Source organism: Mangifera indica, chromosome 20, assembly GCF_011075055.1.
Source record: "Mangifera indica cultivar Alphonso chromosome 20, CATAS_Mindica_2.1, whole genome shotgun sequence".
NCBI classification, from domain to species: Eukaryota; Viridiplantae; Streptophyta; class Magnoliopsida; order Sapindales; family Anacardiaceae; genus Mangifera; species Mangifera indica.
This window is the reverse complement of record NC_058156.1, coordinates 1,583,554-1,597,269: the sequence shown is the minus strand read 5'-3', so window position 1 is coordinate 1,597,269 and position 13,716 is coordinate 1,583,554. Positions and strand designations below refer to the sequence as shown.

General features: G+C 35.5%; 1 protein-coding gene across 1 annotated transcript; it reads left to right on the top strand.

The window, feature by feature from the left end:
* Window positions 1-4,127: 4,127 nt before the first annotated feature.
* LOC123204467 (protein HLB1-like) lies at window positions 4,128-13,696 on the top strand. The gene is made up of 14 exons (XM_044621134.1): window positions 4,128-4,475; window positions 4,859-4,984; window positions 5,163-5,232; window positions 5,589-5,702; window positions 6,168-6,251; window positions 6,652-6,702; window positions 6,999-7,028; window positions 7,207-7,269; window positions 7,412-7,477; window positions 11,677-11,805; window positions 12,359-12,394; window positions 12,807-12,926; window positions 13,077-13,262; window positions 13,362-13,696. The coding sequence occupies exons 1-14, from the start codon at window positions 4,222-4,224 to the stop codon at window positions 13,470-13,472; spliced, it is 1,440 nt and encodes a 479-aa protein (XP_044477069.1). The 5' UTR covers window positions 4,128-4,221; the 3' UTR covers window positions 13,473-13,696.
* Window positions 13,697-13,716: the final 20 nt, after the last annotated feature.

The window sequence follows — 13,716 nt, the reverse complement described above, 5'->3', positions numbered from 1 at the left end:
ACTAGGAAGGAGAGATAAGCTAATTGTGAGGAAGAACGCCGATGACCAAAGAGAGGAGATTGAAACTCTAGGGGGAAATGGGGATTTTTCAAACCTTAGGTGGGGGTAGGGGGAAATTGTTAGATTTTTAAACTTAGGGGAGAAATATGATAATTTTTAGTTTTTTAAATATTTTTTCTAAATGAAAATTTTACCCCTAACACTAATTACAAAAATTAACTATGTATGAGATTTTCAAAGTTAATAGGTGAAAATTTGGAAAAACACTAACCTGTAAGTGAGAATAAGTCCTTTGACCTAAGATCATGTGCATGAAAGATATTATAAAAAAAAAGTTAGCAAGATCCGTCTGAAAATTTCAAAACTTATAGGTGCTTCTAAAATATGAGTTTAAATCAAATTTTTAAATACTAATTTTACTCTTAATAGTAACAATAAACTTTAATAGATGGATGAGTATTTAAGTTTTCAAAAATTAACAGATATAAGTTTGAGTTTATACTAAACCTTAGATAGGAATAAATCCTTGGCCTTTAAAAAATTTGATTGTTGGGGTTGGGAGTACATCATCAATAAGGGCTGGTCAAAGCTCAACCTTTTTATAACGTCCCGATCGATTAATAATGTCTCTATAAAGTTTAAACTCATTTAAATTAATACAAAATATTATTAAAGGGATGTTAATGGGATGTAAGTTTTATTAATTGAGTAAATAGTATTATCGAAATAATAAATAATATTGATAAAAAAAAGGCCAAAGGACTATATCCCACCTAAAGTATGCTTGTTTCCCAAGTTCCGTTTCTTAACTTTGAAAATCTTATTTACCCACTTATGGACGGTTAAAATTAATTAAGTTCGTTAGTGATATTATTTTCCTCTCATAAACTTTAAAAACTAACAATTTCTCCCTAACCAAACTTTTCAAAAGCAGTGTTTCCCCCCTTAAGGTTTCCAAACTTTCAGATAAAATTTTCTAACAAAAAAGAGCTTCTCTGATGATCTCTAGGCAATGTACGCACCCTTCGACACATCCTCCTTTCGGCAACCCTCCTTCCAACTCGACGGGGGCCATCTTCGTCTCTTGACAAAGATTCGTCGACGACGAAGACTTTTTGTTGAAGAAGAGCTGGCCTTTGTCTCTCGACGAAGACCACCCCCACTTAGTTGGAAGGAGTGTTGCCGAAAGAAGGACACGCTAGAAGGTGGGTACGTTGCGTGGAGATCTTCTTTGTCGAAAAACTTTATCTGAAAGTTTGGAAATCCCAAGGGGGAAAATATTGTTTTTAAAAAGTTTAGTTGGGAGAAAATTGTTAGTTTTTAGGGTTTATGAGAGGAAAATAAATTCAAATTCAAGTTTATTTTTAATATTATAGATAAAATAATAATTTTATCCTTAAAACCATTAATTTTAACAGTTTATAGGTAGATAAATGGGATTTTCAAAATTAAAGGGTGGGAACTTGGGAAAAAAAACATACTTTGGGTGGGAAATTGTCCTTTGGCCATAAAAAAAAAGAGAAATTATAATGAATGCCTACAACTAAAGGGTGTTAAGCGAAATTGTCCAAAACTCTAAGGATTAAGCAAAAAATGCCCTCAATTTGGGAAATGAATAAACTGCCCTTATATATAAACCCCACATTTCCCAAGGATTTAATGTTCAAATTCAGAGAAAAATTTGGATCTCCCACGAGCGCAACGGGTTTTCGTCTTTTTCGTCGACTTTTTGTGTTTTTCAACAATCGAAAATAACAAATAAGGATAATAAATTATCTCACTTCTTGTTTGAATCAATTTATTGTTAGGAGTATTGAGATTTGAGGTAGATTTTGAAGTTCGAATGTTTAGGGTTACGATTTTGAATAATACATAAAATATTTTGATTCTTGGTTGTTTTGCTTAAATTTCTTCAGGGGTTTTTTGTTATCGGATATGTATGTTTGATTTGTGTTGAAATTAGAGGCTGAAATGACGATTTTTGGCTGAAAAATGGATTAGATTTGTCGGCGCTATGATAACTCCCACGGGCGCCCATGGGGTCGGGGGAAATGTAATTTTTTTCAAAATTTTAGGGGGAGGGGAAAGAGGGGGAGATCCACGGGGGTTCGTGAAAAAATTTACACTGAACTGTGAGGCAATCTTTGAAACCGTGGATTGGGTGGAAATTAACTTTTTTTAAACTATAGAGTCTGTAGAAGACAGAATTTGAACAACCATAACTTTTGATCTGAAAGGAGTTACAGGGCCTATAATGTATCAACACAAAGCTCGTTTCGAGCTCTATAACGACAACTAGTTTTGCTAGTTGCACCCAATTTGAAGGCCTAAATAAAATTGTTTCAGTGTGTATTATGTAGTTTTTTTGTTTTACCAAATTTAAGATTTTCAGTTTTTATGATTTTAAACTTGTTTGTGACCGGGTTAGACTTTTTTTATATATAGTTTTCAAATTTAACATTTGTCTCTTTAATTTTGTACTTTTTTATACACGTTTTACAATATAATTACGAAATTTTAGATCATTTTTTCAGTTTTCTCTTTCCTAAGAACGTATAGTTTTCAAAATTTAGATATGTTTTTTCAGATTTTTGAGTGTTTTTTATTGTTGACATTCTAGGATATTTTAATATATCTATTTATTCTTAACATATTATTTAAATTTTTATATATTGTGTAATATCAAAATATTTCCCATATTTTTTTAACATTTCATTAACCGCTAAATTATTATCAAATATTCAAATGCCCTCTTGACATGATATACAAACTAGATTTAACAAATAAAATTAAGTTTTGAGTTAAGATTCATATAACTATTTTTTTTTATGAATTAATTTTTTCAATTATAATTCAGAAATATGAACTTCTTCCTTCCGAACGAACTCATAGTAATTGATATTAAGTAAAAATAAGAGTGAGAGTGAGTATTTAAGTGATATGAGAAGTGCATATAATGAGAGTGAGAGTGAAAGAGTTTATATAGATGTGATGAAGGATAATTTTAGTATGTAAAAAAAATAACGATATTTTTACTTAAAAATAGAAAAATAGGTTAATAAAAAGATAAAATGGCCGTTTAATTTAATTTCTTAAAAGAAAAATAATAACATGCCCGAAATAAAACAAATTTACAAAAAGGGTATACGAGTCAGATGCGGTTCTGAGACTAAGTGAGGCTGGCTCGAATCTCCCTCAATGTTACATCTCCAAAGTCCACGTGGCCATTACATAAAAATCACATCTTCTTATTTTAGGCCAAACGACTATTTCCCACCCAAGGTTTAGCGTTTTCTCAAAAGTCCCCCCTTTAACTATGGAAACACCAAATACTCACCCATAGCCGGTTAGATTTAACCAAACCCTAATGGTGGTAGGGGTAAAATCGTCATTTTGGCTATAATATTAAAAATAAACTAAAATAGAATCTAATTTTGCCCCCCTAAACTTTAAAAACTAAAATTTTCCCCTACCCTAAGTTTTAAAAAATGACAGTTTCACCCTAGAGTTTGGTTTTGAAATCTCTGGCAACCTCTCCGGCTCCGTTGCCGACGGTCGCTCCCTCCCGAAGCAACCTCTCCTTCCGACGATCTCTTTCCTCCCATTTGGAGGTCTGATCGGTGCCCGGAGACGCCGTGGGAGACGAAGACTTCGTCGGGAAGACGAAGTTCTTCGTCTTCCCAGACGAAGACGACGGCTTCGTCTGGGAAGACGATAGTCTTCCCAGAAGAAGACCTCTGGGAAGACGATCGTCTTCCCAGACGAGGACGACGGCGTCGGCTTCGTCTGGGAGACGCCGATCGGACCTCCAAATGGGAGGAAAGAGATCGCCGGAAGGAGAGGTTGCTTCGGGAGGGAGCGGCCGTCGGTAACGGAGCCGGAGAAGTCGCCGGAGATTTTAAAACCAAACCCTAGGGTGAAACTGCCATTTTTTAAAACTTAGGGTGGGGGAAAATTTTAGTTTTTAAAGTTTAGGGGGGCAAAAGGAGATAAAATTTTCAGCCGTTAGGGTTTGGTTAAATCTAACTGGCCATGGGTGGGTGTTTGGTGTTTCCATAGTTAAAGGGGGGACTTTTGAGAAAACGCTAAACCTTGGGTGGGAAATAGTCGTTTGGCCCTTATTTTATTTTTCAATTGTCTTCACTTGTTCCGTGCGTGCTCCATTGATAACAGATCTCTACCTTTCTCCCTGTTTCCCAGCGCCCTCTCTGATCTCGCTCAATGTCTACCAATCCTGACGAACCTCAATTACAAAACGGCGTCGCATCAGCACCAGAACGGGAATCAGCGCCCGATTCAGATGCAGATCCGAAGGTAGAGGTGACGGCAGAGGCCTTGATCCACTCTCCGTCCGCCGAACAAACGCCTCAAAAAGAACTGAAAAAGGACGAAGGGAGCCGAACTTTCACCATGAGAGAGTTGCTCACTGAGCTGAAAAGCCAAGATGGTGATAGCATCAACGACAGCAGCGCCAGGTCTTTGCTTAGTTTATTGATTATCTGACACACTTCGTTTATATCAAATTTACAATGATATTTATAAAATGTGTATTCGAAGTCTTTGAAATACTGGCATTCTTCAGTTGGATCAAGTTCGGTATAGCTGTTGAGTTGTTAAAGTTTCGTTTTTCAATGGTTCGTCAGTCTGTTTGCCGATTCCTTTTCATCAAATTGATTTTCATCTTACATGGAATATTAACTCTTGCCTAAATCATTTCGTCAGAATTTGATTTGCCTACCCTGGTAGTGTAACTGCCTTGGATATACATGTCATTGATTAAGAGTATGTTGCAGAGTATTATGAAATTCCATTAGTAATGTTTATAATTTGTTCATTTTGTGGCTGTGAATCGCTTCAGTCAAGGAAATACACCGCACCAATACATGGAGCAAAACAATGCTGCAATGGAACTGATCAATAGTGTTACAGGTGTGGATGAAGAGGGTCGATCTCGTCAGCGGATTCTTACATTTGCTGCTAAGAGGTACTTTGATTTTATTTAGTGTTTCTTGCTTATTGGCCTGGCTGATAATGAGTTCTGTTGAACTTTTTGCATTTTCTTCCAATTAAACAAAATTTCAGGTTTGTATTTTTAGTATAACATTAATTTGCTGTTATAGAGTCTTGCGTTTTTAAATAATAATCTCTTCCCTAATTTGTAGGTATGCTGATGCTATAGAGAGAAACCCAGAAGATTATGATGCATTATACAATTGGGCGTTGGTTCTTCAGGTTAGACTTTTTCTCTTAGTGGAAATATATTGAATTTTTCATTCCCTTGTTCTTCTAAAATCCCAACCATACGGTCTTTTTTTTTTTTAAATCTAACTAAGGTCTCGTGAAACTTTTTTTAATGAATGAGGCTTTATCAAGAAGTGTTTGTAACATGACTTTGAATTGCTTTTACTCTGCCAAAATGCTATTCATGTCATTAATAGGATTACAAGAGTCTTACATGGCATTCAGAAAACCATGTTAAACATGTGGACTATTTCCTTCATTATTATTAACTATTGTGTTCCACATTTTCTCTTCATTATGGGAAACAACATGTATGCATAACATTGCCACACGATTTTGGCTTGCAGGAAAGTGCCGATAATGTTAGTCCAGGATCTACTTCACCTTCTAAAGATGCTTTGCTTGAAGAGGCTTGTAAAAAGTATGATGAAGCTACATGCCTTTGCCCTACACTTCATGATGTATGTATGAATTTTCATATCCTAGATAAACTTATTGGATTTTTTAAGTCAGTAATCTGAAACATGGTTACTTTTATTACTTAAAGGTATGGTAATTGCCTACAACAAGGAAGCTGTTAACATATCTCCTTTCAATTATTCTGACATACGAATATATTTATCCATTTAATCTGCAGTTGCTTAGAATAGGCAAAAATTTTGTTTTGTCTAGCTGATTTAATTGTCTTGTTAATGAAATGATATAGGATAATAATATTGTTATGGCAGCTGTTAGAAGACTGCTTCATGTTATTTATCCCTTGTACAGTATTTCTTTCGTTGCTTATATGCCTTCTTAGTTCTAAGGTGGTCACCATTGAAAATTCTACCTGCATCAGATTATCTTGGGCTATGCATAAGGGATTGTCCATACAATAGTTTGTTGTTATATACCTTTGCTGATAAGGTGCTATTGTTACCTGACAGGCTTTCTACAATTGGGCCATAGCAATTTCTGATCGAGCAAAAATGCGAGGCCGTACGAAGGAGGCTGAAGAACTGTGGAAGCAGGTTTAATCATACTATATCTGTATTATTTGTATTTCGAAAAGTAGACTTATATAGAATTTTGGTTGTTGCTTGTGTCAAGCGATCATATGCTCCCACATATGATTATGATATCTGGAATAGATTAATATTGTGAATATAAAACCATTATTTTCTGCATCCATGCAACACTATTTAGAGTAGGTGATATTTATGACATTTAAGAAGTTGATAATTCTTTCTGTGGGAAGTCATTATTTTGGCAGTTCCCAACATACATGCAGTAACACAGTATTTACATATGAATACATATTACCTTGTTTATCTGTCTATTTTTCTTGGCCTTTAGATTTTGACTATTCTATATATTTCTCTTTGAAAAATCATATCCAAAGTGACTTGTTTATTTTTATCTGTTTCACAGGCAACAAAAAACTATGAGAAAGCAGTTCAACTCAACTGGAACAGTCCCCAGGTATGTCTGAAGAAATTGTTGTGTAATGATTTCATTTTTTTCTTTTTTCCTTTTTTTTTTTTTAAAGGATAGGAAGTGGGTCATTGCCCAAAGCATTTTTGAACCCCTATCCTACCCCAAAGATCAAACCTGGGAGGCTAGCCAAAGATGTTTGCTAAACCACCAGCATAACCCCTTGGGGGCTGATGATTTCATTTTTAGTTTGACTCTTAAAATCATTTAAAGTCTGCTTTCTTTGCTTCTTTTATTGTCAACTTAATGTTATTCTTTTTGACTCCATGTAAATTTTGTTTCAGGCTCTTAACAATTGGGGCCTTGCTTTACAGGTAATTTTTATGACATCAATATTATTTCTAAAAGAAACTTTATTTTTCTTTGTGTTTTAAGTTTTGTTAGCATTATTGTAAGAGTATTGACTGATTCTTTATAAATCTTTTTTACTTATTTTTAATGTGTAGTCATGCTTGGACATTTGATTTGATTTCTACAATATGCAATTTTTAGGAACTTAGTGGAATTGTTCCTGCACGAGAAAAGCAAACAATTGTGAGAACGGCAATTAGTAAGGTACCAGTCATTTGGAGACATCAGAGTGGTTGGATAAATATTAGGAACAAGAACTAAAGTAATTTGGCATATTATATATCCTGGTAGTAATTTATACTCCTATCTTCTATTCTTAAGAAGCCTTTTCCTTTTTAAATTGTAGTTTCGGGCAGCAATACAGTTGCAATTTGACTTCCATCGAGCAATATACAACCTTGGGACTGTCTTGGTTAGTCTGTTTCTTACCCTTATATGTGGCATATTCTTATTTTCTAACTTGGTTGTTAACCGTTATCGAAGCATTTCATTGTTATTTTATCTTGTGCCTATTGTTAAAGTGTATGTTGTACATTTTGTGTAGTAGATAATAGTAAGTGTATTATATTGATAGGATCTTACATTGTAATTCCTATATATACTGTTGTGTATTCCAATGGTAAATAGAATCTATACTTTTTTCTTTCAACTTGGTATCAAAGTATACCCACCCACCACAAGTGTCAGCGTACAACCTTCTCCCTAAAATCCATGATTGATGCACAATTGCCTCCTCCAATGGGCTCATCTTAGAGGTGGATTCGAGTCAAGTTGGCTTGAGCTCAATTGCCAACTCAACTTGCATGAGCTCGAGTCTAAGGATTTTGTACTATCGAGCTTAAGCTTAGGAGGTGATCGACTTACCAAGCTTGCAAGCCTAGAAAAGTTCGATTCGAATTGGTTAAAATGACAGTTTTAACTAATACATATTAAAATGACGTTATTTTGGTCGACTTTAGATCAGCTACACTATTGAGCCAAGCTTAGTTTGAGCTCAACTCTAATACTGTGGCCGAACTCAAGCTCCATTCCCCTCAAGCCAAGTCAAGCTTAAGTTAGTTTGAGACTAGTTTGCCAAGCTTGAGCCTAGGTTTGAGCTTGATTATTTCAAGTCGAGGTGTACTTGAATTAGCCCAAGCTCAAACTCCGTTTGGCATGACTCGAATCCATTCCTAGCTCTCTTTCATATGCCCTTATTTTTACCTCAAGGAAACCATTGTCAATTACCTTGTTTAGGCCCAATCATTTCAGGTTTTTATGATTGTGCAACACGAATTGTGCCATATTGCTGATCCTTGGCTCCTACTTCTAATCTATCCTATCAAGAATGGCGAATTGATGATTGTGTTATAATCGGTTGGATTCTCAATAGTCTCCATGAGTCAATTGTGCTGAATGTAGTTTTTCTCCTAATTGCCAAACATGTGGGAGTTTCTCAAAGAGATGTATGGTAATGACAAAAACATCTTTTGTGTGTTCAAACTTTATTAATAATTGTTTGCTCTTCACCACGGTGACTAGTGTTACTGAATTATATGCTTCTCTTCCGGCTATATAGGATGAACTTGATCTCCATTAGCTTATTTTCATGGATGTCACGATTATGACAAATTATTGTGAGAGCGGTTGTAAAAATTTTCAATGCTCTTTAGCTAGAAATTGCAATCCAATTGTATGGTGTCGTTCTTGGTGGTGATACTTTTCCTACGCTAGCAAATACCTTCGCTTAGATCAACATCTTGTCATTGGAGTTGCCTAAACACCGACCGACATCACCCTTTAGGCCGTTCAACGTTTCTCAATACTGATAGCAAACAATGTTGCTATAGTTATTTTTCGGTAGGTCACGCACCTAGTCGCCAACCCATTCTTGTAAGAGGTTCTCGTGGTGGTTGTGTACACTTAGGGCACCTTAATCACCCATCGTAGTAATGTTAGGCCAAGTTTGGTAGTTTTGAATTAGTTGACTTCAACCTTGCTGGTGATGCAGCAACTTCCTCTTCACAGATAGCCATTGTCGTTGCCACTTTAACATCTTTTGTAGTTCCATCGTCTACCTTAGATATTACCTCTTCCATTGGTTGACAAAACCCCTTTTGGTGCTTGATTTTGGAACTTCCTTCCACGACTAGAGTTCTAAACTTTTCTCTACATTGTTTTCTTCTTCACATGTTGTGAGATTATGGCCAAGTGCTTTATGTACTTAAAAGTTTTTATAATAAAAAAAGATCTGATTTTCTTTCTCTCTTAAATTTTTATGTAATGATAATGCTCTTGAATATGTTCAACATTTGATATCCGTCTTTTGTAATGATCATGGTATTCTTCATCAAACTACTTGTCCTCATACCTCCTAACAAAATAAGGTTGTTGAACATAAACACAAACATTTGTTGGACGTGGTTCGGACTTTTATGTTTCATGTGCATATTCCCAAATATTTATGGGTTGATATTATTCTTACAACATGCTTTTTTATTAATTGCATGCCCTTGTCTAGTCTTTAGGGGGAGGTTCCTCTTAGTCATCTCTATCCACATAAAAAATTGATTTTCCTTCCTCCACAAGTGTATGGATGTATTTGTCTCATTCATAACTTGAGCCCAAGACTTGACAGATTGGCCTCTCATGCTGTAAAATGTGTTTTTGTAGGCTATTCCCATGCATAGAATGGTTATAAATGTTATGACCTGCAAACTGACAAAATTTTATATGTTAGCTAATGTCACATTTTTTAGGACACACCATGTTTATCCATTTCTGCGTCTCCAAAATCACAATTAACGCTACTACCTATGTCATTACCTCCCCTCCCAACTATTCATCCTTTGTTACATCCATTCCTACCAAGCCATTACAAGTTTACCCATCGTTGACCACTCCAACTGTTGGCTTCACCCTAAGCCAAGCTGCCCTTTGAACTGCTTGGTCTAATGAATGCACCTCTACATCCATCGAAATCTAATCTTGTCCTTCCCATTTCCCTGTGTAAAGGAAAGCGTTCCACCTACTTTCTCGTTTTCAATCATGTTTCCTATCACTAATTAACTTCCACTGTTCGGGAATTTGCCTTGTCCATGTCTACTGTTTCTATTCTCAAAGACTATCAAGAGACACTTTGATCACCCAAGCGGAAAGTCACTATGGATGAGGAGATGCAAACAACTATACCCAAACTTATGGCATGAATTTTTTTGAATTTCTCTTGTCACTTGGCTAAACTCTATTCGTGTTCTTTTATATATTGCCATGAATCAATCTTGCCAAATGTTTCATTTGGACATGAAGAATGCTTCCTTATATGATGATCTTTTGGAGGACTTTTACATGGAGCAACCACCTTCATATGTTGCTCAAGGGGAGATGCTATATAAACTCTATAAAGTTATTTATGTACATGGTTCGACAAGTTCAACCAAGTGATGAGTTTAACCAGGTTTAAGAGATGTCATTCAAATCATTATGTCTTCCATCAAGTCACTCCAACAGGTGGTGCTATTCTTGTTGTGTATGTGGATGATATTTTCTTGACAGGGAGTGATTGTGTTGGCATTGAGAAGATCAAGGAGTACTTGAGGAAGAACTTTTCAATTAAAGAGTTGGGAAACCCATGTATTTTTTTGGTATTGAATTTTTGCATGGAAAGAATGGAGTGGTCTTGTCTCGAAGGAAATATGCACTCAATTTGCTTACGAAAACTAGGTTGGATGGATGTAAGTGAGTGTCTACACTAGTAGATACTAATCTAGAATTATAGGATGATTCCTTTGATCTTCTCACTGATGTTGGATGATATGGGAGACTTGTAGGTAAACTTATTAACTTGACTGTAACTAGACCTGGTATTATTTTTGTTGTTGATCCGGTGAACCAGTTAATGCAAAATCCTAGGAAAGTGCATTGGAATGTATAATTGTGAATCTTGCCTATATAAAAGGTACTCCTAGAAAAGGTTTGTTGTATAAGAGGGCTGGTCACTTGAAAGTAGATACTTATTTATGACTTGGGACATGTTGGTGACAAGGGAGATGGATGGGCTTCACTTCTGGATACAGCCCTTTTGTTGGGGGAGATCTAGTCACCTGGAGAAGCAAAAAGCAGAATGTTCTGTCTTGCTCCAGTACAGAGGCCAAGTATAGAACTATGGCTCATACCACTTGTGAATTAATGTGGTCAAAGAATTTCATGAGTGAAATTGGTTGTCCGCTACTACTCCTATGTCTATGTGGTGTGAAAATCAAGCTGCCATCCATATTGCTACTAAGCCTGTATTTCATGAGAGTAATTCTTGATACACCATTTGTGTTTTCTTCAAGACAGTTGGCAGAAATTTTTCACCGAGGGGCCGCCAATTGGAGTGTTTAGTATGTGACAATCTGGGAATGTTTAATTTGTGTGCTCTAGCATGAGGGAGAGTGTTAAAGTGTATGTTGAACATTTTATGTAATATCTTCATAGTAAATGTATTATAATAATGGGAACTTACATTGTAATTCCTCTATTTACTGTTGTATATTCTGAATTTCTGATGATAAATAGAATTTGATCCTTTTTCTCTCAACTCCTATCAAGTGGGCTTTAAATCCTAATTCACATTTTTCTCATATACAGTACGGATTAGCAGAGGACACACTAAGAACTGGAGGAGTGGCAAATTCTAAAGAGGTGTCTCCAAACGAGTTGTATTGTCAATCAGCCATCTACATTGCTGCTGCCCATGCTTTGAAACCAAGTTACTCAGTATGTACCACATATTTGTGTTTCTTAATATTTTCCTTCAGATACTGTTGTAGACCAAATAGATTTTTATTGACATAGTTTTCGAGTATCTCTTTACATATTTTTGCCAATTTAAACTTTTATCACATACACAACTATTCAACATGTGTCTTATTTTTTATTTTATTTTTTTGTAAGTAATTCAAGCAAGGTTTCATAAATGTGATAGAGACTCGAACCTAAACCTTCTCTTTAAAAGTTCTAATGTTTTACCAATTTTACTAACCCCTGATTATAACATGTGTCTTATTGATGGAAACAGAATCTTCAGTTGTCTATTTGTAAGTTTTCTATGACAGCCATATGACCTGCTCATGTCCGGGCTATTTGCTTTATTTCTCTCTCATCTTTAATTTTATTACTGATAGGGATGAGAGGGTTCTTTAGCAACTTGAGGAACTATGAACACATTTTTCTTTTTATGCATATCCCATTATATCAATGCATAATATGACTTTATTGTTCTTTTCTTTCTTCACTTTCCAATAGATAAGTTTCCATTTTCTTTTTATAGGTTTACAGCAGTGCCTTGCGACTTGTGCGTTCCATGGTCAGTATAATATTTTACTTGACAATGTTCTTAGTATTATCTCAGCCTCAAATGCATTTTAACTTTTTGTTTATCTATTGTTCAATTTTCATTTTGGAGACATTCAGTCATTTATCTGATCTCTAGTTTTTGGTCAGTTAATCTTTTTTTTCTAGGACCTTTCACATCCTAAGCAAAATTAAATATTTGTGTGTTTTGTGTTGTACTATAAGCTGAACTTTTGTGGCCTCGCCGGGTCACTTCATCAATACACCTAAAAATTGTCTGCAATCTTGTTGGGGTCTTATCTTTTGTCAAGAGGAAAAGAAAAACTGGATTAGTAATTTTTGTTCACATTGGGCTGAGTCAACTCATCTATGAATCCTAAATGAGTCAGTTCTTAAAAGTTCTGACAGACTTCTGTTGTTATCAGCTACCTTTACCTTATCTGAAAGTTGGATATTTGATGGCACCACCTGCGGGGAGCATAGTGGCACCTCATAGTGATTGGAAAAGATCACAGTTTGTTTTGAATCATGAAGGGCTTCAACAGGTAAATTTGTTCACTCTTTTGTACAATTTGTCCATGCTTTTTTGTCATTCAGACAATTAGTGTGTAATTGAATGAGGACCTCATAAACAAATCCATTTCTTTCCTCTTTTTTATTTTTTCATTCTAAAAGTTATCCATTCATTTGTGCAGATAAACAAAACTGAGCAAAAACAAGTTCCCCAAAGCCTATCTGGCATATCAGGAGATTTTAATCTGGACAGAAGGGCTATCAGAATCGAAGTTCCTGATATGGTTTGTGTATCAGCTTGTGCAGATCTGACTTTACCACCTGGGGCAGGCCTCTGCATTGACACAATTCATGGACCAGTTTTCATGGTAAGTGCAGTTGATTTTTTCTTCAAAACTACTGCTTGAGATTTATGTGTTGCATCCCAACTTCCCAAGTTTGATGAATTCTGCTTATTGGTTCTTTAGGTTGCTGACTCGTGGGAGTCCCTAGATGGATGGCTTGATGCAATCCGTCTAGTTTACACAATCTATGCTCGTGGTAAGTCTGATGTTCTGGCAGGTATTATATCTAGCTGATTATGTATCTTTGTTGGATGTATAGCCAGGGAGACATTCTTCCCCAGGCACCCGATAATTTATTAATGAGATTTGGTGACTGAAATAAATCTTCTGTATATTATAATTTTTTGGACTAAGAATGTTGTTCAAATTTGAGTGATCATATCATACCTTTTTTTCCTGTAAACTGTCTAATGTAAGGCATTGTATAATGTTGAGAAATTCTAAAGATGTTGTAACCATATCGTACGGATGTTTAAGA

Excerpts from the sequence above, each read along its gene's own strand:
- LOC123204467 (XM_044621134.1), top strand. The coding sequence starts at position 4,222 with ATGTCTACCAATCCTGACGAACCTCAATTACAAAACGGCGTCGCATCA. Across the intron at positions 6,703-6,998 it reads TCAACTGGAACAGTCCCCAG|GCTCTTAACAATTGGGGCCT; the intron begins GTATGTCTGAAG and ends ATTTTGTTTCAG. Across the intron at positions 7,029-7,206 it reads ATTGGGGCCTTGCTTTACAG|GAACTTAGTGGAATTGTTCC; the intron begins GTAATTTTTATG and ends TGCAATTTTTAG.